This window comes from Hypanus sabinus, chromosome 10 (assembly GCF_030144855.1).
Source record: "Hypanus sabinus isolate sHypSab1 chromosome 10, sHypSab1.hap1, whole genome shotgun sequence".
Lineage (NCBI taxonomy): Eukaryota > Metazoa > Chordata > Chondrichthyes > Myliobatiformes > Dasyatidae > Hypanus > Hypanus sabinus.
The window spans coordinates 24,996,333-25,018,655 of record NC_082715.1 but is presented as its reverse complement, the minus strand read 5'-3'; the positions used below and the strand labels follow the sequence as shown (position 1 = coordinate 25,018,655).

The following is a 22,323-nucleotide window of genomic DNA, read 5'->3' as shown; positions in this document are numbered from 1 at the left end:
TTAAGCACTATCTAATATAGATAGCTAAGGATACCCTCAAGAGACCCACCAACTTTTCAAATGCTAGATCACTTCCCTGTTTATCCCCAATGGTGAGTTTAGCTGCTAATTCCCACTGTTTGAGCATTAGGCACCCCCTTCCTATCAAGGAGGTGATACTTCTTGCTAACAAAGTAGCTTAAACGTAGTTCATTTATTTGTAGAGACATGCTTAAATTTAGGTAAAATTCTTAAAACACTCTTGAAGCTCACAGAGGATCTCTAAAAGATAAAGACTGTCCTGAGCCTTATAGGCTCATCAGTTCAGTTCAGTTCAGTTTCAGTTTATTGTCATTTAGAAGCCACAAATGTAATGCAGTTAAAAAAAAGAGACAATATTCCTCCAGAATGATATCACAAAAGCACACCACAAAACAGAATACACCAGAAAATTCACATAATGTTTGGCAATTCCCAAATCCAGAGTCCAGAGAGGCTGCTGCGTATTAATATCACGCTACCATCTTAGAGCATTCCCCAGAAAGGAGCTCCAAACCCATCAGACAAAACAAGACTACCCGGACACACCAAGTCAGATAAACTCTACCACCCAACAAACCAAAAACTAAAGCTCCAAGACCTACACAAAACCACATAGTTACATATAGTTATAGTTAACATATAGTTACAACACTGCAGACAATACCATAATTGATAAAAAAAAACAGACCATGGGCACAGTAAAAATAGACCAAAGATGTTAAAAGACTATAAGTTCGAAAGAAACCACCACACAGTTTCCACAAGTCCTCAGAGTCCTGATAGACTCGTCATCCCACGGCAGAAGGGAATACCCCCGCTATGGACTTCCAAGGCGCTGCCGGACTCAACCTCGCAGACACAGCACACAATAAAAGCTCTGTCGGAAAGCGCCCCGACTGAGTCCATCGAGCCTCCGACCATCCCCTCTGGCACAGCCCAGTACTTATGCTGGTTTCCATGGCGTGGAGCGACTGAGACTACGAGATTACCCCCACCCGGATAGGACACCAGTCTATCGCGAGGTTATTCCCCAGCATTTTGCCGGTACACATTTTCAGCTGGTGCCTTGCTCAAGGACACAACACACTGCCTCGGCTGGGGCTTGAACTCACAACCTTCAGATCACTAGTCCAACGCCTTAACCACTTGGCCACGTGTCACACAAGGATTTCCAAACCACAGGTACAATTCCTGTAATCTAAAAAGACATACCAATGAGTTGCAGATGAATGAGTTGTCCGTCACAAATTGAAGGTAAAAGAATGGATTCTAGTTATCCTGTCTTTTTGTCAGCCTTCTTGTCATTTCTTGACCATTCCTAACAACACTGCTCTCTAATATTTGTACTGTTTTTTTGCTATTTGGTGACATCACACACATGTGATGTATTTTTCAGTTATATTTGTCAATGCATTGTTTAATTCAGCTGAAGGTGGACCCCATTGTTTTCTATTGAATAATGGGCCCTGTAGTTTACTTGTTTACAACAAGAGGCTGAGCAAAGAACATTAACTCACTCCAAAACAACTCTTCGGCCCCAGGAAGAGTTAGCTGCTGAGTTAGAAAGCTGAGCTTGGCAATAAGCCCTTACACCCCCAGAGCCAAAGACAGTGAATATACATCACATAGAATTTCCTGCTATTGCTCCAACACAATTTTCCTCCAATCATCTGACTGGCTAGGTGCATGGGAATGCAATTACATCAAAATCCCACTTAAATATACCCTGACAACATTCTGGATGTCTACTTTCACCACATGGATTTCTGACATTCAAGCAAAAAAGTGCTCCTAAATTTTCTTAATAGCATCTATGATTTAATGATTCTAATAATCTAGCAAACAGTTAAAAATCTGCAATTAAAGAAAAATCCTTTTCCTCATCTGTGCCGTATTTGTTCTAATCTATCTTTACTATCTTTCTCGGTATCTTACTTATCCTTTCATATTTTTTATCGCAAATAAGGAATGCATTATTTTAAAGTGGAGTTCATGCAAATTCTTCACAATACAGATCTGGCCTTTTCCTGATATTGTCCAGGCATAATTAGAAGCCTATACTCCATATCACAAGGCCAAGATGTTATGTCCCCTGACCTAATCTCCATGTCATAAAGCCTCAAGTAATAAATTGTGGCGACCCATTTCCTGGCACATCCAAATCGGCTCACAATTAGCCGGCTTTCCGGCTATGGGAGATAGCCTACGGGGGTTTGCGAGCACAGAGCTTTGGAGCCTCTGCGCCACGGGGGGCAGGTTGAGGGAGGCTTAAAAGTGAGGCTGAGAATTTCAAATAAAGTTTTTCCTTCAACTGCAGTTACCGACTCCGTGTCGTAATTTTAGCGCTGCATGTAGCACACCGCTACAATTGGTGACCCCGAAGGTCCAAACGATTTTTGGACCAGAAATGACCGACGCCGCCTCTGTTCATGCAGTTTCATTGAAACTGCCGGGTTTCTGGACACAGCGCCCGAACTTATGGTTCCAGCAAGCCGAAGCCCAATTCCACGTTTGCCAGATCACCTCAGAAGACACCCGCTACTACTACGTGGTGAGTTCCCTCGACCAGGACACAGCGGCCCAGGTTGTGGAGTTCGTACAGTCGCCCCCGGCAGACGGCAAGTACACGGAATTCAAAGCCCTGCTCCTCAGGACTTTCGGACTCTCATGGCGCAAGCGGGCTGCCCGTTTACTGCACCTGGATGGCTTGGGCGACAGACCTCCATCGGCTTTAATGAATGAGATGTTGTCTCTAGCCGACGGACACACACCCTGCCTCATGTTTGAGCAGGCATTCCTGGAGCAGCTGCCCGAGGACATACGCCTGCTGCTGTCCGACGCAGATTTCAGTGACCCCCGGAAGGTGGCAGCCCGGGCGGACTTGCTGTGGAACGCCAAAAAGGTGAGCGGGGCGTCCATCGCACAGATCTCCCAGCCACGCTCCCAGCAGCAAACCAGTCCGGGCCCGGCCGCAGAGCCCGCCAACCCCTGGCCCAATGAACACTGGTGCTTCGACCACCAGTGGTGGGGCACAGAAGCCCGCCTTTGTCGCCCACCCTGCAAGTTCCCGGGAAATGCCAGGGCCAACCGCCGCTGATGGCTACGGCAGCTGGCCATCGGGATAGCCTCCTGTATGTGTGGGACAGAAGGTCGGGACGCCGGTTTTTGGTCGACACTGGTGCCGAGATCAACGTTTTACCTCTGACGAGTTACGACACCCGCAGCAGGGCACCGGGGCCCCCCCTGAGGGCCGTGAATGGCAGCACCGTCAGGTGCAGCTACAGTTCGGCTCCAGCCAGTTCACGTGGGACTTTACACTGGCCGCCGTAGCCCAACCGCTTCAGGGTGCGGATTTTTTGCGGGCTCACAGCCTGCTGGTCGACCTGCCCAGGAAGAGACTGGTACACGCCGAGACCTTTCAGACGTTCTCCCTGGGTGCAGCCCAGTTGCCAGCCCCTCACCTCGGCTCCATCACGCTGTCCGACAACGACTTCACCAGGGTCCTGGCGGAGTTCCCATCGGTTCTGGCACTGCAGTTCACAGCGGCCATGCCCCGACACGGCGTACAGCACCACATCCCGACCCAGAGACCACCCCTCCTCGCCCGTGCTCGGCAGCTTCCCCCGGACAAGCTCCGACTGGCGAAGGAGGAGTTCCAGAGGATGGAGGAATTGGGGATCATCCGGAGGTCCAACAGCCCATGGGCCTCCCCCCTGCACATGGTGTCCAAAGCGACGGGAGGCTGGAGACCGTGCGGCGACTACCGCAGGCTGAACGAGGCTACCACACCGGACCGCTACCCTGTGCCGCACATTCAGGACTTTGCAGCAAACCTGCACGGCGCACGGATCTTCTCCAAGGTAGACCTCGTCCGAGGGTACCATCAAATCCCAATGCATCCTGACGACGTCCCCAAAACGGCTCTCATCACCCGGTTTGGCCTTTTCGAGTTCCACCGCATGCCGTTCGGCCTGAAGAATGCCGCACAGACGTTCCAGCGGTTAATGGACGCGGTGGGACGGGACCTGGACTCCGCGTTCATCTATTTGGACGACATCCTCATAGCCAGCAGCAGTCGTCAGGAGCATCTGTCCCACCTCCATCAACTCTGCACCCGACTGAGTGAGTACGGTCTTACAATCAACCCCGCCAAATGCCAGTTCGGACTCGATACCATTGACTTCCTGGGCCACAGGATTACTAAAGACGGGGCAACCCCTCTGCCCGCTAAGGTAGATGCGGTCTGCCACTTCCCCCAACCCACCACTATCAAAGGCCTTCAGGAATTCGTAGGTATGGTCAATTTCTACCACCGCTTCCTCTCTTCAGCTGCCCGGATCATGCACCCCCTGTTCGTCCTGATGTCGGGTCCGAGCAAGGACATTACCTGGGACAAGGAGTCCGCCGCCACTTTCGTTCAAACGAAGGAAGCTTTGGCGAACGCCGCAATGCTAGTACATCCCAGAATGGACGCCCCTATCGCCCTCACAGTGGACGAATCTAACACGGCAGTCGGTGGGGTGCTGGAGCAACTCATTGCAGGTTGCTGGCAACCCCTGGCGTTTTTCAGCAAACACCTGAGGCCACCCGAGCTCAAGTACAGAGCTTTCGACAGGAAACTGTTGGTGCTCTGCCTGGCAATCCGGCATTTCAGGTACTTCCTAGAAGGTCGGCCCTTCACCGCGTTCACGGACCACAAACCGCTTACCTTTGCGTTTACGAAAGCGTCTGACCCCTGGTCGTCCCGCCAGCAACGCCACCTGTCCTACATCTCTGAATACACGACGGATGTCCGGCACGTCTCGGGTAAGGACAATGTCGTGGCGGATGCACTCTCTCGCCCTACCGTTCATGCCCTTTCCCAAGGGGTAGACTTTGAGGCACTGGCAGAGGCACAGCAGGCAGATGAGGAGATTCCGAGTTACAGAACCGCAGTCTCTGGTTTGCAGCTCCAGGACCTCCCCGTAGGCCCGGGTGAGAGGACCATACTCTGTGACGTCGCCACCGGCCAGCCCCATCCCGTCGTCCCGACAGCCTGGCGGCGCCGTGTTTTCGACTCCATTCATAACTTGGCGCATCCCTCCATCTGGACGACTGTCCGGATGGTTTCCAGCAGGTTCGTTTGGCACGGACTCCGCCATCAGGTCAGTGAATGGGCCAAAACATGCATGCACTGCCAGACGGCCAAGGTGCAGCGGCACACCAAAGCCCCACCGCAGCAGTTCCATCCCGCCCACTGGCGTTTCGACCACATTCATGTGGATATCATGGGCCTCCTGACTATCGTGGACCGGTTCACAAGATGGCCAGAGGCGGTCCTGCTCACCGACACCACCTCCGAATCTTGCGCCCGAGCCCTGATCACCACCTGGATATCTCGCTTTGGTGTACCGGCCCACCTTACCTCCGACAGAGGCGCCCAGTTCACCTCCAGCCTGTGGTCAGCTATGGCCAGCCTTTTGGGGACTCAGCTGCACCCCACAACTGCCTACCACCCACAGTCGAACGGGCTAGTGGAGCGTTTCCACCGTCCCCTGAAGTCGGCCCTCATGGCCCGCCTGCGAGGAGCCAACTGGGCGGACAAGCTTCCCTGGGTCCTACTCGGCATCCGCACAGCACCCAAGGACGACCTGCACGCCTCGTCGGCCAAGTTGGTATATGGCACGCCCCTGGTCGTCCCCGGGGAGTTCCTTCCTGCCCCACGGGGGCAAGAGGAAGATCCCGCAGCAGTCCTGGACAGACTACGCGAGAAGCTCGGTAACCTGGCCCCCATACCCACTTCACAGCACGGGCGGAACCCGACCTGCGTACCCAAAGACCTGCAGAACTGTAAGTTTGTGTTTGTACGAAGGGGCGGGCATCGGCCACCGCTGCAGCGGCCATATGAGGGGCCGTTTATGGTGCTCCGGAACAACGGGTCCACGTTCGTGCTGGACGTTGGGGGGAAAGAGGAGGTTTTCACGGTGGACCGCCTCAAACCGGCCCATGTGGACCTGGCGCAACCGGCTGAGTTTCCGGCACCTCGGCGCAGAGGCCGACCTCCCAAGCAGGTTCTGGCCCAGACTGTGGACATTGTGGGGTGTATTGCCGGTTCTTGGGGGGGGGGAGGGGTTATGTGGCGACCCATTTCCTGGCACATCCGAACCGGCTCACAATTAGATAGCCTATGGGGGTTTGCGAGCACAGAGCTTTGGAGCCTCTGCGCCACGTTGAGGCAGGTTGAGGGAGGCTTAAAAGTGAGGCTGAGGATTTCGAATGAAGTTTTTCCTTCGACTGCAGTTACCGACTCCGTGTCGTAACTTTAGCGCTGCATGTAGCACACCGTTACAAAATAACTGATTTTCCTAAGCCACCTTCCAGGTCTTTAACAATTTTCAAGCCATTAGAGTGGGAGCCATAACTAAAGGCCTAGAAAATACCAGAAGATTTATATCAATATATTGTGGTGGGACCACAAGTCTGAAAGATGAATGATGAATCTTTAAATGAATATACACTCAATGGCCACTTTAACACCTTTCAACCTGGTGTCGTCTTCCTCTGCTGCTGTAGCCCATCCACTTCAAGGTTCGATGTGTTGTGCATTAAGAGATACTTTTCTGCACACCACTGTTGTAACATGTGGTTAGTTGAGTTACTGTCGCCTTCCTGTTCAGCTTGAATCAGTCTAACCATTCTCCTCTGACCTCTCTCATTAACAAGATATTTTCACCCCCAGAACTGCTGCTACCTGGATTTGTTTTTTTGTTTTCCACACCATTCTGTAACCTCTAGAGATTCCACCGAATGGATGTGCAAAGCGCGTGTCATTGTCACACCTCCCTTGTATCAGTCAGTGCTGCTGTGCAGTGGTTAGTGCGGCAAGTACCCCCCAAGCAGGGGTCCAGATCACCTGTAATCTGCTTCGAAGGATGTTGGTTTAAGACGTTAATGCTATAGTGCCAAGAATTTGAGAGAGGAAGAAGGAAAACAGATTTAGGTGTGAAGGAGCTGCTGGAGGAGGATAACTGGACTGACCTTGATATAATGGTGAGAAAGACTGTACTGCATGGTAAAGAAATAGATAAATGTGTCTCTCAATTGACTGGGAACAATATTTCTGGTATCCATGAAAGGGGTGACTGTTACTTCCCCTGATCAGTCTCAAAATACACTGCAATCAAAAACCAGAGGAAGCGTGACACTGTGCAAGACACAGTCTCCTTCAGTTTGTGCAAAGGGAGCAGATTTTTATCCCAAACTGTAAAAATAGATCTTCCCTGGCAAACAACCCATCTTCTAAGGCTAATAGCATTGAAACAGCTGCCCTGGAATCAGCATGCTAAGCCTTTCCTCTTTAGCTGACGTTGTTGCGGGAAGTGTGGGTGCAGAGGTCTCTGAGATACTTCTTCACAGATTTACATTACTGGGGCCCACTTCAGGCAGGCGCCAGAAATAACACAGTGGAAGTTCATGACAAAATTAGAGTACTCTGGCACTTCCTGGTGCCTTAGTGACTCCCACCTAATCATTAGGCAGTCAGAGCACACTCACTCCTTTGACCCAAGCCTCCTGCTTTCCTAGCTTCGAGTAGGAAGTCTGTACGAAGCTATGGCTATTACACTTTAAATAAAAAAGTGAATAAAATAGTGTACAGCCACCTTTATCAATACTGGTTCTGCGAGCATCATAGCTCTAACTTTCTTTGTCACTAGAGGTTTGTAATTTTGATGGCTGTAATTTTTCTGTTTGCCTGATGTTATGATAATTGAGCCCAGCTGTACGCAGACTTGCTTCTAAATCAACTTTGGCCTATTTGTGTCAAGCTGGAGTTGGTGTATGCCAGTACTTCACACCTACTGGGTTTGGGTCATTCCACTGTGTTCAGATCTTCTTTCTGTCTGTGCTTCTGACCATGCATTCATCCGTGTCAGCAGCTCTGCCAGGTTATGAAGTGCGCACCAGTTTTAGCATGTAAAATAACTTGGCAGCATTCCCTTTTCCTTCAGGCACAAGTGACTCCAGTTTAATAACTCACTCACTTTGAGGGGGAAGTTCTTCGATGTGTGAACATTGTGTTATGAGGTGGACTGGTTGCAGTCTGATGTGCCGAGACGGGGAGTGATATTCTAATTTGCACATGAATCCCAGGTCTTCAGAGGTCAACTTCCACATTATCTGCTTTGACAGCAACCTTTTTTGCCTAATCTCCCATCATGGTAAAGACCTTTAAAAAGGAAGATATGAACCATCATTTCTTCTGGTATTCCTCTTCGGGGTGGTGCGGTAGATACGGTAAATATAAATAGGCTTTTTCCACAGAGGTTAGGTGAGACTAGGACTAGTGATCATAGGTTAAAACTCAAAGGTGAAATATTTAAGGAGAACCTTAGGGGGAACTTCTTTACTAGGTGAGTGGTGCAAGTGTGGAACAAGCGGCCAAGTGGTGGATGCAGGTTCGACTGCAGCATTTAAGAGAAGTTTGGAGAAGTACATGGATGGGAGGATTATGGAGGGCTATGGTCCAGATGCAGGTTGATGGGACTAGTTAGAAAAGCAAACCGGCATGGACTAGATGGGCCAAAGGGCCAGTTTCTGGGCTGTAGTACTCCTATGACTCTATGATATTTGACCTTAAATGGCATCTCATTGACATCATGTGCTTCTTGATGACATCAGAGGTGATGACATCTGTGGAAAGAAAATGGTGCCAGGTAAATCCCGTATAGGATGGCTAAAAGTCTTGCTAAGAGCTGCTGATTGAAGGCTCAATTCTCTGCCTAATTCAAGATCCTTTGCATCAGATAAATGTGAAGTATTGAAACAACTCTGGGTGGGGTTTCATCATGTAACATTTGGTAGAATTTCATGGTATTGACTTTAATTAAGCAGAGTGTAGGAGTAATCAAAATATTCAGCAGTTCAGAAAATACTCATGAGGAAAATTTAACACAACTGATCAATTCTGATGAAGACACTTTAATTCTGTTTCTTTTTCTGCAGGTGTTGCCTGAACTGCAGAGTGTTTCTTGCACTTTCTGGTTTATTTCAGATTTTCAGCATCTGTAGATTTTTTGCTCTTTACCTTTATTATGTGTGTTGATTGATATTTTAAAACACGCTCTATGGCTTTTTTAGCATCAGTGGGTCATATGCATGGAAATGTGTGATTGAACCGCATTTACAGATAAGTCTTGAGATAAAATTCCATGACTTGGTAGATAAAATCTTTAAGCTATGTGGTAGAATTTCTAGTTCCCAGTTTCCTTCTCCAGAGCAGCTACTGCTCTGAATTTCAATGGATTTTCAGAATAGTGATTTCTACGCCCTAGCCTCGAGTCAATTGCAGCATAAGGACGTAAGAAAATAGGATAAGGAGTAGGCCACTCGGCCCCTCGTACCTGCCCTACCATTCAATATGATCATGGTTGATCTGCTCCACACATCATCCTCATTGTGAAAATTCCCCACAGCCCTCAATTACCCAATCTTTCAAAATTATAACTGCTACGTTATCAAATATCCCAAGGATGGCACATCCGTAAACTTTTAGGATTCCAGAATTTCACTATCTCTGTGAAGATAACTACACATATTTCAGTTTTAAATGACCATCTCCAAAACTTGCAATGTCATTGAATCATAATAGTCATATAGCACTGAAACAGAACTTTCAGCCTATCTAGTCCATGTTGAACTGTTTATCTGCCAGGTCCCATCTACCTGCACCTGGAACATATCCCTCCATCCCCTCCTTCCTATCCATGTACTTGTCCAAATTTCTTCTAAGTGTTACAGTCAAACCCATATCTACCACTTCCACCGGCAGCTCGTTCCGCCCTCTCACTATTCCCTGAATGAATAAGTTCCCCCTCATGTTCTCCTTAAACATTTCACCTTTGACCCTTAACCCATGACCACTTGTTCTGGTCTCACCGAACCTCAGTGGAAAACGCCTGCTTGCATTTATCCTATCTATACTCTTCATAATTTTGTATACCACTATTAAATCTCCCCTCAATTTTCTACACTTGGGGGAATAAAGTCCTAACCTGTTCAAACTTTCCTTATAACTCAGGTCCTCAATTCCTGGCAACATCCTTGTAAATTTTCTCTGTACTCTTTCAATCTTATCTTGTCTGTAGTTTGAAACACTTTCTAACTGTTTTTCTCGACTATTGAGAGGCTTTTTACCCTGTTCCTTTCATTGTGGTTATTTTTACATACTGGATTCGCAGCCCCTCCTGTTCTTACCATGAAGATAAATTTGAAAAGCTGCAGTTGTTGAAAATCTGAAATCAAAACAGAATCTCTTATCACCTGCCCACTGCCTCCCTTTGATGTCCCTCTTCCTTCACTCTCTCCCATCGTCCTACCTCTTTTCCCCATCTGATTCTTTCTTTGGCCCTTTACCTCTTCTACCTGTCACCGCCCAATTTCTCATTTCATCACCCTCCTTCACTTATCACTGGCCAGCTTGTGCTACATCCCCTCCCCTCCCACCACCACCTATTCCTGGCTTCTTCTCCCTTCTTTTCCAGTTCCGATGAAGAGTCTCGACTGAAAACATGGATGTCTTATTCCTTTCCACAGATGCTGCCTAGCCTGCTGTGTTCCTCCAACATTTGGTGTATGTTGCTCTGGATTTCCAGTACACGCAGAATTTCGTGTGTTTAAAACAGAAAATGCTGGAAACACTCAGCAGGTCAGGTGACATCCACGGTAAAAAGAAACAGAGATAAGGCTTAAGGTTGAGGACACTTTTTAGAATTGGAAAAGAGTGAAATGAAGTTTTAAGTTGCTGGAGGAGGCATATCTCTGATAGGCCAAGGTAAAGATTGCCATGGGGATAAGCTGTAGATGAACTCACTCAGTTGAAAGTTTAATAAGAACAGTTAGAGAGAGAGAAAAATGAAAGATGACAGATGAGCTTTATTTGTCACATGTACATTGAAACATTGAAATGTGTTGTTTACATCTATGTCCAGTCCATGGATGTGCTGGGGCAGCAGCAAGTGTCTCCATGCTTCTGGTGACCACATAGCATGCCCCTAACCTGTATGAATCTGGAATGTGGGAGGAAACTGAAGGACCCAGATGAAACCCAAAGCAATCACAGGAAAATGTGCAAGTTCCTTACAGACAGTGGCAGCAACTAAATCCGGATCTTCCGATCACTGGCGCTGTCAGGTGGTACGTTAACCGTAAGAAGAGTTGTAGATCGAGAACACAGAAGAAGGAACATTATAGCTGTAGGAAATTTGCTGCAGTTCTGGGGATGATAATGGAAAGAGAAAGCAATTCAGAGAAATCAGAACCGACATCCAGAGATAAAAGCCAGGCTTAGCTCTGTGACAATATGTTTGATTATGACTGAGAAGATAGAGGAGCAGAATTAAGCCATTTGGCCTATCAAGGTTCCGCCAACCAATGTCGTTAAACTGCTGACCTATTTATTTATCTTATTTGTTGAAGCGTAACAATTTATAGCATGAAAAGAAGCCATTCGATCCGTCATGACTATTAGTGAACAGAATGAATGCTCTTGGTTCATGAAACTGCACATTATTGCTCTTCAACTATTCATCTCGGTACTATTTTAAATGTAATGATGTTTTCTTTTCAGACAGTGAGTTCCAGGCCCCCAACACTTAATGAATGAAATGCGCCCAAAATACACAATAGCCACGGTTACCTGAGGAACCAACGCTCACAATGACTCATAACCAGGGATACGGGCCAGCGGAGATCACTCAGCTAGCCAGTTGACCGGGACCCATTAGAGACTAGTGGCCAGCTCAAAAGCCAACCAATCAGGACACCAAGTTGCATCAATATAAATGCGAACACATGGCAGAAACAACACTCGATCGCGAACTGATGACGTATCCTCGGCTGGTGATGAAATGTCTCCAGGCTCGGTGAGCAGCCTTACAAACAAGCATTTTGTGTGTGTTGATTTGTGTTTCCAGCATCTGCAGAATTTTCTGTGTTACTTAATGAATGAAATATTTCTTTTTCAAAACCCTGTGAAGCTCTTACCAATTAAATAAATCTATCATCCCTGCTAAGGGAAATTGACCTTTATCCCTCCCTATGCTTCTTCTAATTTTATACATCTCAATTAATTTTCATTGCTGTTCCAAAGACAACAATCCCAGTCTACATAGACTTTGATCTTAACTATAATTTTCTGCTTGACAACATCTTTGTAAATCTCTGTATTCCCACTTGTGCTTTCATGTACTTTCTATAGTGATGATTCACTCTACCTGAGGTCCAACACGTTCTAGCAAGACTTCCAAATAATCCATGCTTTGACTAATAAATTAAATTATCTAAATATCATCTTACTAACAAAGATCAGAGGACATAAATGGGCTGTAGTTCCTGATTGCTCCTTTCTCAGTTGCTGTTTTGTTATTTTGGGTGACTTTGAGTCTGTGCAGGCTGCAGATGATGAACACTGAGCTGGAAAGAATATGGACTCTTTTGATTTTATGTTTTTTATTCCGTATTTTTGCTCATTTCTTTTCTTTTTGTTGTTTGTGCAACTTGTTTTTTGCACGGTGTGAATTTGATGTTTTGACTTTTGCGTGATTTTTTTGCGCATGGGGGGTTTTGATGTTCTTGTTGTTGTTTGCGTGATTTATATTTTTGATGTTCTTATTGCCATTTATACGATATGTTTTTTTGCACGTAGGGACAACATAAGAACATAAGAAATAGGAACAGGAGTAGGCCATCTGGCCCATCGAGCCTGCTCTGCCATTCAATAAGATCATGGCTGATCTGGCCATGGACTCATCTCCACCAACCTGCCTTTTCACCATAACCCTTAATGTTTTTGTTGCCGTTTGTTCAATTGTTTTTTTGCACGGGGGAGTGTGGGGGGGGGGGGGGGGTTGAAGGTTTTATTTGAATGGGTGCCATGGTTTTCTTTGTTTTGTGGCTGTCCGTGCAGAAGATGAATTTCCACGGGGTTGTATACAAACTTTGATAATAAATGTACTTTGAAGCTGCATTCTCTCCCCTCCTTTTCACTACTTACTATCCTGCCACGTCCTTTTTTGCTTTCTCTTCCATCACACTTTCTCAGGCTGTGTTCTGTTTTAACACTTCTGTGCTCACTTAATCTTCAATGGGACCTTCATCAATGTATATGGTCTTTCCCTGTATCACTTTAAAAACTACAAATTTCTACTCAGAGCCAACAAGAGTTAACATTGTGGTTAAAATAAGATGCTGGAGGGTTGAGCTGCATCTGTGGAGGGAAACCGACCATCGTTGTTTCGGGTCTTCATCTGGATCTGAACTGTCGGCTGTCCATTTCCCTCCCTCGTTGCTGCCTAACCCGCTGAGTTCCTCCAGCAGGTTCTTTTGCCACTGTGCTAACTCTTCTAGTTCTCACTTACCCTGAGCAGAATGCTGCAGTTTTTAAAGTGACGTGGAGTTCTTCCAGCATCTCATTTGTTGTTCTGCAGTCCAGCATCTGCTGTCCCTTGCGTTCACACTGTGGTATTTGCACTAGGTCAATCCCTGCGGTCATTTTTATTCAGGCCATTAAGCTGATTGGATGTTGGCCTCTTTTCCTCCGCATTCATCTGTGGCTGCACTAAGGCACGATGAAGAGTGAGGACTACAGCACCATCAGTCACAGGCCAGGACACTCAGAGGCTTGGGCTAAATTTATATAGTATATTGTGACTGTCTGCTTTCTGCTATCTTAACTATATGTGCTCTGTGTGACTGTGGGTACCATGTCTTGCAGCTTGGCCTTGGAGGAATGCTGTTTTGTTTGGCTGCATTCATATTTGTGGTTGAATGACAATTAAACTTGAACTGACTTTGTGCAAAGTGCACTGAGTTTGTAAACTGACTCGCTGTTTCTCTTGTCTGCACATGAACAAATTAGACCACTGTGGACCCAGGCCATACTCTCTGTGATCCCATCCAGCCCTGCTTCCAGCTGGTCAGTTTCTCCAGCCGGTTGCTCGATATTGCAACAGAGTAGAGCTAGTTACCCGAAGAAGGATTTGCTCATCGGTGATAGGTGGATGAAACTACGGAGCAACACCTCATCTACTGTCTGGGTAGCCTCCAGCCTGGTGGTATGAACACTGACTTCTCCAATTTCTGGTAATTCCCTTCCCCTTCCCCTATCCCAGGTCCCTCTCTGCCCTTTCAACTTCCTGCTTCTTTATCTCTACAGTTCTTTCATGCTTATCCCCTCCCCCTCCCCCCTTTACTCAATGATGACAATGAATCTGCTCTGTAATCAGACAGCTTGATTCGGGCAACCTGCTCAATATTCAGTTTGTGCATACTCCTTCTGAGCTGCCAATCAGTCAGAAGATTCCTTACAATGTACTTCACCCGTGACATGATAACATAGCGTAGCGCTTTACAGCGGAAGTCTGGGGCTCAAATTCCCACTGCAGTCAGTAAGGAGTTTGTACGTTCTCCCTATGGCTGCGTGGGTTTCCACTGGGTGCTCCAATTTCCACTCACATTGCAAAGGCGTGCTGGTTAGGGTTAGTAAGTTGTGGGCAAACTATGCTGGCATGGAAGCATGGCAACACTTGTGGGCTGCCCCTAGCATATCGCAAACATCACGCAAATGACGCTGTGTGTTTTGATGTTTCATTGTATATGTGACAAATAAAGCTAATCTTTTTAACCTTTATCTTTAAAAATATGTATTAGCTACAATACACAGAATATGACACAAAATAGAAATGAAAAATTCATTTAAATAGAAATGTACAACACTGTGCAAAAGTCTTGGGCACATATATATATATATATATAGCCACAGTGCTTAAGACTTTTGCACAGTACAGTAGAAATTTTATATATTCCACTGTACTGTTGCTACGAAAAGAGCAAATTTTATGACATATGTGAGTGATGATAAACCTGATTCTGATATGGGTCTATGGACTGAGAGTGGGAAAGGGACAGGGAAAGGGGAATTATGCCTGGAAAAAGGGGAAGTCAGAATGGAGGAGTGGGAAGCTGCAGAAAGACATTCTGTAATGATCAATAAACCAATTGTTTGGAATCAGATTGCCTTACTTGATGTCTCAAGGCTGGGTGTGTTGACACCCGGTCTACATCCCACTCCTGGCAGTTCTTCCCTGCCACCTGCCCATACCCCTCTCATGGCACTCCACCCTCATCATTCCCAACATCCTTTGCTTCCACCAGACTTACAAACTCACTCCACTCAATGTTGTCAAATACAGTACTATGTAAAGTCCTGGGCACCATAGCTATATATATATATATATATATATATGCCTAAGACTTTTGCACAGTTCTGTATATATAAATCAAATCTGGAGTCCATGGCGTTTGAATATTGAATACAGGATTTTGGATATTTTCTTTTGCTACCAATCCAAGCCCTCATGAGTTCTTCCATCCAGGAAGTTGCAACACATCCCCACATCTACACCAGCCCATCTCCCTGCTGTGTTGTACTCTGATCCTTTTTCACCTCTTTGTGCAGCAAACACCAAGATGTCCTTTTATCTAACACATGTTATGCTATCTACTGTAACACATGCAAAATGCTGGAGGAACTCAGCAGGTCAGGCAGCATTCTATGGAGAGGAATAAAGAGTTGACGTTTTAGGCCAACTCTCTTCATCAGAACTAGAAAGAAAGGGGAAAAACTCAGAATGTTATCTACCTGTATGTTGTAGCGATGTGCTACACACAGCGCTGAAATAACGACACGCAGTCGGTAAGTCGTTTCGAGACTAGTTTATTCAAACTTCGCGGCGCTGGCATTTAATCCCTAGCGCCCGCCGTCTACGGGCGGAAATGACGTCAGAGGTGCATTACCAAAGTCTCTCCCCGCGCGCTGGCTATTTGTGAGCCGGTTCGCCTGCACAGAAAGTGGGTTGCCACAATGTCTTATTTGTGTATTTTAACAATCAATGGCATTTACAAAATTTCAGAAAACGTTTGGTTGCAATAGAATATTAATTTGTTATCTCAATTTCTTGCTGCTCCACTAGATAGCGTACTTGTAACACAAGAAACCGCTTCTCCTTGCCCATTGTCAGAATATGATCAAACATTTCTGTTTGGACAACCATCAAGTTGTTACATATTTTGACTGGATGGTTGCCAGTTCAGCCCTCCAGCAGCCTATGTCTAGCCACTCTCAGGGGCACTTGTTGCCTTGAACCACTTAATTATTCATGAACATATTTTTCCCGTGGCGAGCTCACTCTTCGATGGAAATGAAAGATGAATTTGAACATACATCAGAGCAAATTATGCTGAACTTTACTATTTGCGTTGTAGTAAAGAATTAACAAAACAATCAGGTTAAAACAACAGGAGGGAATACCTCACAAGAAACTGAACTGTAAATTGAGAAGGATTAACAATTGAGGATTGGACCATTCTTTGTCCAAACTGGCTTGATCCAGGCACTCTGTTGGTAGTGTTGATGCACTCTATTTCTGGGCAGCCTATTGCATTAGCTGCAAAACTTTTGCAGTTTCAAACTTTACAACAGGAAGTTGGTAACTTCATGTATTAATAATCACTAATATAAATTTCCTGAACATCACATTGAACATCTCTTGCAAATGGAATATAAATCAGTTTGAAAGAAATTCCACTAAGCCTTAATTCGATATACACTCAGAGGCCACTTTATTAGCTATGCATACACGTGCTTGTCCAATCATGCAGCAGCAAATCAATGCATAAAAGCATGCAGACATGGGCAAGAGGTTCAGTTGTTGTTCAGATCAAGCATCAGACTAAATGACTTTCACCATAGAATGATTGCAGGTGGTTTGAGTACTGGTGTCCCCCGCTTTACAAATGTTTGCTTCACGCTACTTCGCTTTTACAAAAGACCTACATTAGTAACCTGTTTTCGCATTACAAAGAGGATTTTTCTCATACAAATTAATCATTCTTCGCTTTACGCCATTTTGGCTTAAGAAGGGTTTCATAGGAACGCTCCACCTTTGTAAAGGGGGACACACCTGTATTTCAGAATCTGCTGATCTCCTGGGATCGTCACTCACAGCAATCTCTAGAGAATAGTGCGAAAATAAAAAGTAGCGTGTAGTGTATGGTAGTTCTGTAGGCGAAAACAATGTGTTAATGAGAGAGGTCAGAGGAGAATGACCAGACTGGTTCAAGCCTGCAGGAAAGTGACAGTAACTTAAATAACCATGCATTCGAACAATAGTGTGCAGAAGAGCATCTCTGAATGCACAACATGTCAAACCTTGAAGCAGATGGGATACAGCAGCAGACTGCACCAGGCTCCACTCCTCTACCTGATAAAGTATCCCTTGGATTGCTTTGTTTCTGCTATTAGTGAGAATAATTTCAAATTGTTATTTATATATGATACCAACAAACTATGGAGTTTTAAACTTATAGTAATTGCATTTAAACTTTATCCTATTTAAAGCAAAGGCAAGAGACATGGGATTATCATGACTGGAACTGTTTACATCATTAGAATGAGGACTGATTCCTTGCAAATGGTTATGGGAACTATAACATAATTTAAAATTTATAACATACATTTAATAAAAACAGATATGGTTGCAGGAAAAGGGTAGGGGAATCAAAAGTTCAGCTCCAGTTAAAGAGCTGGTAGTATTGGAGTATAAATTTTGCTCAGTTCTGAGCTTGCTATTTGCTATGCATGTATACTAAGAATGTAGAAGACAATGGTGTAAATTATGTAATCTGAGTTTGCTATTTGCTATGCATGTACCCAATTTAGCAGGAGAATGAAATATTAAGAATGTAGAAGAAAAGGTAGCTAAAGAGATGTAGATTAGGACATGATTAAGTCAATGGGTAAAAACAATAGTGACAAGATGTACGTGTGGAACGTGTGAAACTGGACCAGGAGATTGCTATAAAAAATGCTGTGTCCAAGGATCGGTGGGCAATCAGCAATGAGCTCAATGACTGTCTCAGCTTTGATTTGCAAATTAAAGTTTAACCCTTCTTGAAGAATCTTCTGCTTCTCCTAATCATTTGTGGGGCATGAGAAACCACGACAAAATTGGCGACCGTGGAAAGACCGGAAAGAGACCCACGGAAAGGAAACGGCAGATTGGGGATGCTTCCCAGTCCTCTAGGGTCCCCCACAAGGCTAACAGAATAAAGGGTGCACCCAAATAAAAGGTAAGCGCTTTTTGCGACAATTTGGACTAAGAATTCTGTTGGCTTTGGGGAGGTCTTGGGAGTCTCAGAAGTGTGGGACCACTGCCGAAGGGTCTCTCTGGTCCAAAGAATCTGGCAGAATTGGGGGTTAACAGGAGGAGGCTGAGGATTGATCAAGAACACTGCAGTGAGGGTAAGTACAAATAAATTAATAAGAAGTTAAGTTAAGAAAAAGTCCATGTGGTGTTGGTAAATCCCTGTGGGTACCGCTTCGTATGAAACGAAGGGCTGAACGGGCAGGGAAAGGAAAATAGAATAGAATTAGAGTAGAAAATCCTCGTGGATACCGCCTTGAGAGATAAGGGTCTGAACGGACAAGGTGCAAAGAGCAAGTTCTGTGGATACCGCTCTGAATAGAGGTCTGCACGGGCAGAACAGAATAGGAAACAAGGACAGTCCAATATATAGTTTAAAGCGCTGGTAGATAGACGATAGACTAGGCATAGAATTAGAGTAAATATTATCCAGTAAACAAACTGCGAATCTCTGAAATACCTTAAAAAGAGAGAATAACATGGCAGTAGAGATTCTGAGCAAAAAACTCCCGTTAATTAAATATGAGATCACAAAAACTTCAGAAAAATTGGGAAAAAAGAACCAATAACCTGGTCACAAAGTGGCCAAGAGAAGGAACGTTTGATGTAAGTTTGTGCGCAGAAATGGAGGGACTGATTAAAAATTACAAACCAAAAGATAAATCTAAGAGAGGGCAAAAAAGAGAATGAAAAATGGAAGTGCTAAAACTCTTCAGAACGGAGGGAGAAAGGCTGAGGAGGACAGGTAGAATATTGAAGACACTAAGGTGCTGGAAAAACAGCCTGTTAGAGAGAGAGGAGGGTACTGTGAGAAGCTGGCTTCAGCTCCGTACCCGGATGCGAAAGAAACAGAAAAGCCCCCTCCCTATAATGAAGAAAGAACCCCTAAGCAGTGCCCCTGCTGACAGGAACAGTAAACATGCAGGGAGAAGTACAAGTTTGGGATAATGAAGAAAAAAAAGACAGAGAGAAATGCAAATAGGGATTGAACGGATGAAATACTTGAGAGAGGAAAAGGAGCATGAGGAGTATCGGTTATACCATAGAAATAAACAGACTAGAAAAGAAGATGACTCATTGGAGGAGCAAGAGTTAAGTGGAGAGAGAGAGCGGATGTGAGAATTTGTGGGGAAGAGGTAGGAGGCAGAAGCCTAGAAGAGCAGAAGGAGGCAGTAGGGGAGTGACTTGCAGAAGTAGAGAGAGAGCCAGATAAGTTACTGAGAGGGGATTGCCAGAAGAGATGCGAAAAATACTCCAGAGGGCAACCAAGTATTGAATCAAGACAGAAAGGAAGGATTCCACAAGGAGACCGAGGGAAGAAGAGAACCCCAGAGACGTTTGTGTGGGAGGCAGTAAAGACATACCCTGAGACAGATGGGGAGTCAGGTGAGGAGGAGAGCCAGGGCAGGTGGGAAGAAGGAGGAAGAATGATGCCGTTGTTAGTTAAAGGATCAGGACAAGTGCGGTATATCCCTTGGGGATCCCAGGACCTAGAAGGGCTGAAAAACACTCTGCCCAATCTACATGAAGGAGCAGGGAAATGGATTAGAGCCTTTGAAGAAGAAACGGCGGGACGATTATTGGCTATGGGAGATTTGAAGGCACTATTGATAAGGTTGATGGGAACCTCCAAATTTAACAAACTAATGGAAATGGCTGGCATAGTAAACTTGAACGACCCAAGAACTGATGGAGACGGGTTTGACAGAGTGAGGCAGAGGGTATGGCAGGCCCTCAGGAAGCTTTATCCACCCAAAGTGGACCCCAAAGCCTTAAAAGGGGATCCACTGGGAGACACTGAAAACCCAGCAGCCTACGTAGAAAACCAATTGAAAAGGTGGAGACTGGAGACTGAGCAAGAGGTGGAAAATAGTTTATTTATCACCACATTGTTCTGACATAGCATTTTGGATGCAATGCCTCCGCAAATAAAATCCAAACTGGAGGAAGTGGTTGGGCTGACGTCAATGACCCCACAAGAATATAGAGACCACGCAGTCCATACGGTTGAGAAATACCAGAAAGACAAACAAAGGTTGGCTGAGCAGCAGGAAGAGGTGCAAAGAAAGTTAATACAAATGCAGCTCGAAGAGCTCAAAAAGAAGGAAAAAGAGAAAAACAAAAAGATGCTGCCAGCAACCACCGGTCCGAGTACAGCCATCGAACTGGACAAAGCACTGCTATATGGAGGAGCAATCCCACAAATGCCCTATCAGGAACAGACTAAATTCAAACAGCCCAGACAGGACTGGAAGTCCCAAGGAGGGGGACAGTGGAGCTATGGACAGAGGGGACCAGTGAGGAGACAGGGGGAAAGAGAGGTAGAGAGATTGTGCTGGGGATGTAATCAGCCAGGTCACATGAGAAAAGATTGTCTGTTTACACCATGGCCTGACACACACCAGCAGGAACCGATAAGAAGGGAACTAAAGTTTAGCCAAGGACCAGCCCCCACAGGCCCAAGCAGACCTGTGAACCCCTATGCGAGGTATTAGGGGTGCCTCGAGAACTTGAGTGGGAAGGGACATTACCCAATGATAACAAGGGAGGCAGACGAGAAACCCATTGTTCAGGTTATGTTAGAAGGGCAACTGACACCAATGATGATAGATACTGGAGCCATGTACACTTGTGTTCAGCCACAGTATGCCTTCACCTTCCCATGTCAGGAAAGTCTATTAAGAAGGTAGGGTTCTCGGAGAAAACATAGTTGACAGTGCACGGCTCCAGTGCAGTTGAGAATGGGAAATAAAGGAATTGTTTTGCTGGTGCTAGTATTTAAAGGAACTCCGATTAATTTGTTAGGCAGAGATGCCTTAATGAAACTGGAATTAAAATTAGAATGCACCAGAAATGGGCCGAGTGTGGAAAGAGCTGGGGCTCAATTGATAGAGCGAGAAGACAAGAAGGCTAATGTCTTTTGGATAGGAGACATCACAGATCAGATTCAGGGAACCTGGGAAAAATGGAAAAAGGGCGTGCAGGCTATATTACCCAGGGCTGTAATGCCCAAATCTGAGCTACATTGAACAGTGATTTTTGACGAGACTCAGAACAGGGAATTAGAGGAGAGATGGCTCCTGGAGGTATGTACCCAACAGCACCTGGAAGGGGAGGCTGTGATAATTGGAAAGCAAGGGGCAGCTTTACAAGTTAAGTGGAACACCTTTTTAGAAAAATGGTACAGGATACCGGAGGCTGCGCCCCACGTAACATTGTTGATAAATGAGGGATATCAGTCTAAAGACTTAGGACCCTTAGTTAAGAGTGTTGAAACCGTAACAGTGTGGAGGAAAATCACGCCAGAGGTGTGGATATCAGAAGATAACAATTGCATTAAAATAATGGTAAGTGTAGATATGGTAGGGACAGTGAGAGAGGTTGAAATAACTCCCCAACCACACCTGCCCTTGCTGGGAAAGGAAAGAGGCCATCAGAAAGATAGAAGGTTAGATGAGTTGCGGTCTATTCTGTGGTCACAGCATGACACGGACGTAGGGAAAATAAAAACAGCTAGTCCAGTGGAAATAAGGCTGAAAAGGGGAGCAATTCCACCCAAGAGACCACAATACCCTCTAAGACCAGAAGCAGAAGAGAGAATAGCATTGACAGTGCAGGGGTTGCTTGAAATAGGAGTGCTTAAAAGCACAAACAGTCCATGCAATACCACGTTGCTGCCGGTCTTGAAAGCAGATAAATCTAAGTGGAGATTGGTGCATGATTTGTGAACGGTAAATGATGTGGTAGAGGACTGGCCAGCGGTAGTCCCCAACCCACACACGCTTTTGACTAATGTTCCACCAGAAGCAAGTTTCTTTTCAGTGATTGATTTGTGTTCGGCTTTCTTCAGCATTCCTCTAGCCCAGGGGTCGGCAACCCGCGGCTCGTTGATCTCTGTGCTGCGGCTCCCCGTGGTTTGTTAGTTTTTGAAATGTAATTCGAAATTTGAAGATTATGGTGATCTTGTACAATCTAAAAACGTTGTGGAGACCCCATTTCCTGGCACATCTGAACCGGCTCACAATTAGCCACCGTTCCGGCTAAGGGGATACGGGGGTTTGTG

At 45.7% G+C, this 22,323-nt stretch overlaps 1 protein-coding gene and 1 long non-coding RNA gene across 5 annotated transcripts in view; one reads left to right on the top strand and one right to left on the bottom strand.

Moving 5' to 3' along the window:
* LOC132400508 (uncharacterized) overlaps positions 1-13,879 on the top strand; it is a 42,617-nt gene extending 28,738 nt beyond the window's left edge. For all 3 annotated transcript variants that reach the window (XR_009514274.1, XR_009514273.1, XR_009514272.1), the window contains 2 exons: positions 11,627-11,921; positions 12,704-13,879. This is a non-coding gene — a long non-coding RNA (uncharacterized LOC132400508). The remainder of the gene's footprint in view (positions 1-11,626; positions 11,922-12,703) is intronic.
* The window catches only part of rspo3 (R-spondin 3), a 108,405-nt gene that overhangs the window by 8,901 nt on the left and 77,181 nt on the right, over positions 1-22,323 (bottom strand). Inside the window, exon 5 of one of the 2 annotated variants that reach the window (XM_059981519.1) lies at positions 16,359-17,352. The exons of the other annotated variant lie outside the window; for it this stretch is intronic. Coding sequence (XP_059837502.1) covers positions 17,315-17,352 — 38 coding nt within the window. The 3' untranslated portion in view covers positions 16,359-17,314. Of the gene's footprint in view, positions 1-16,358; positions 17,353-22,323 lie in introns of those variants that run through there. 2 annotated transcript variants of the gene reach the window in all.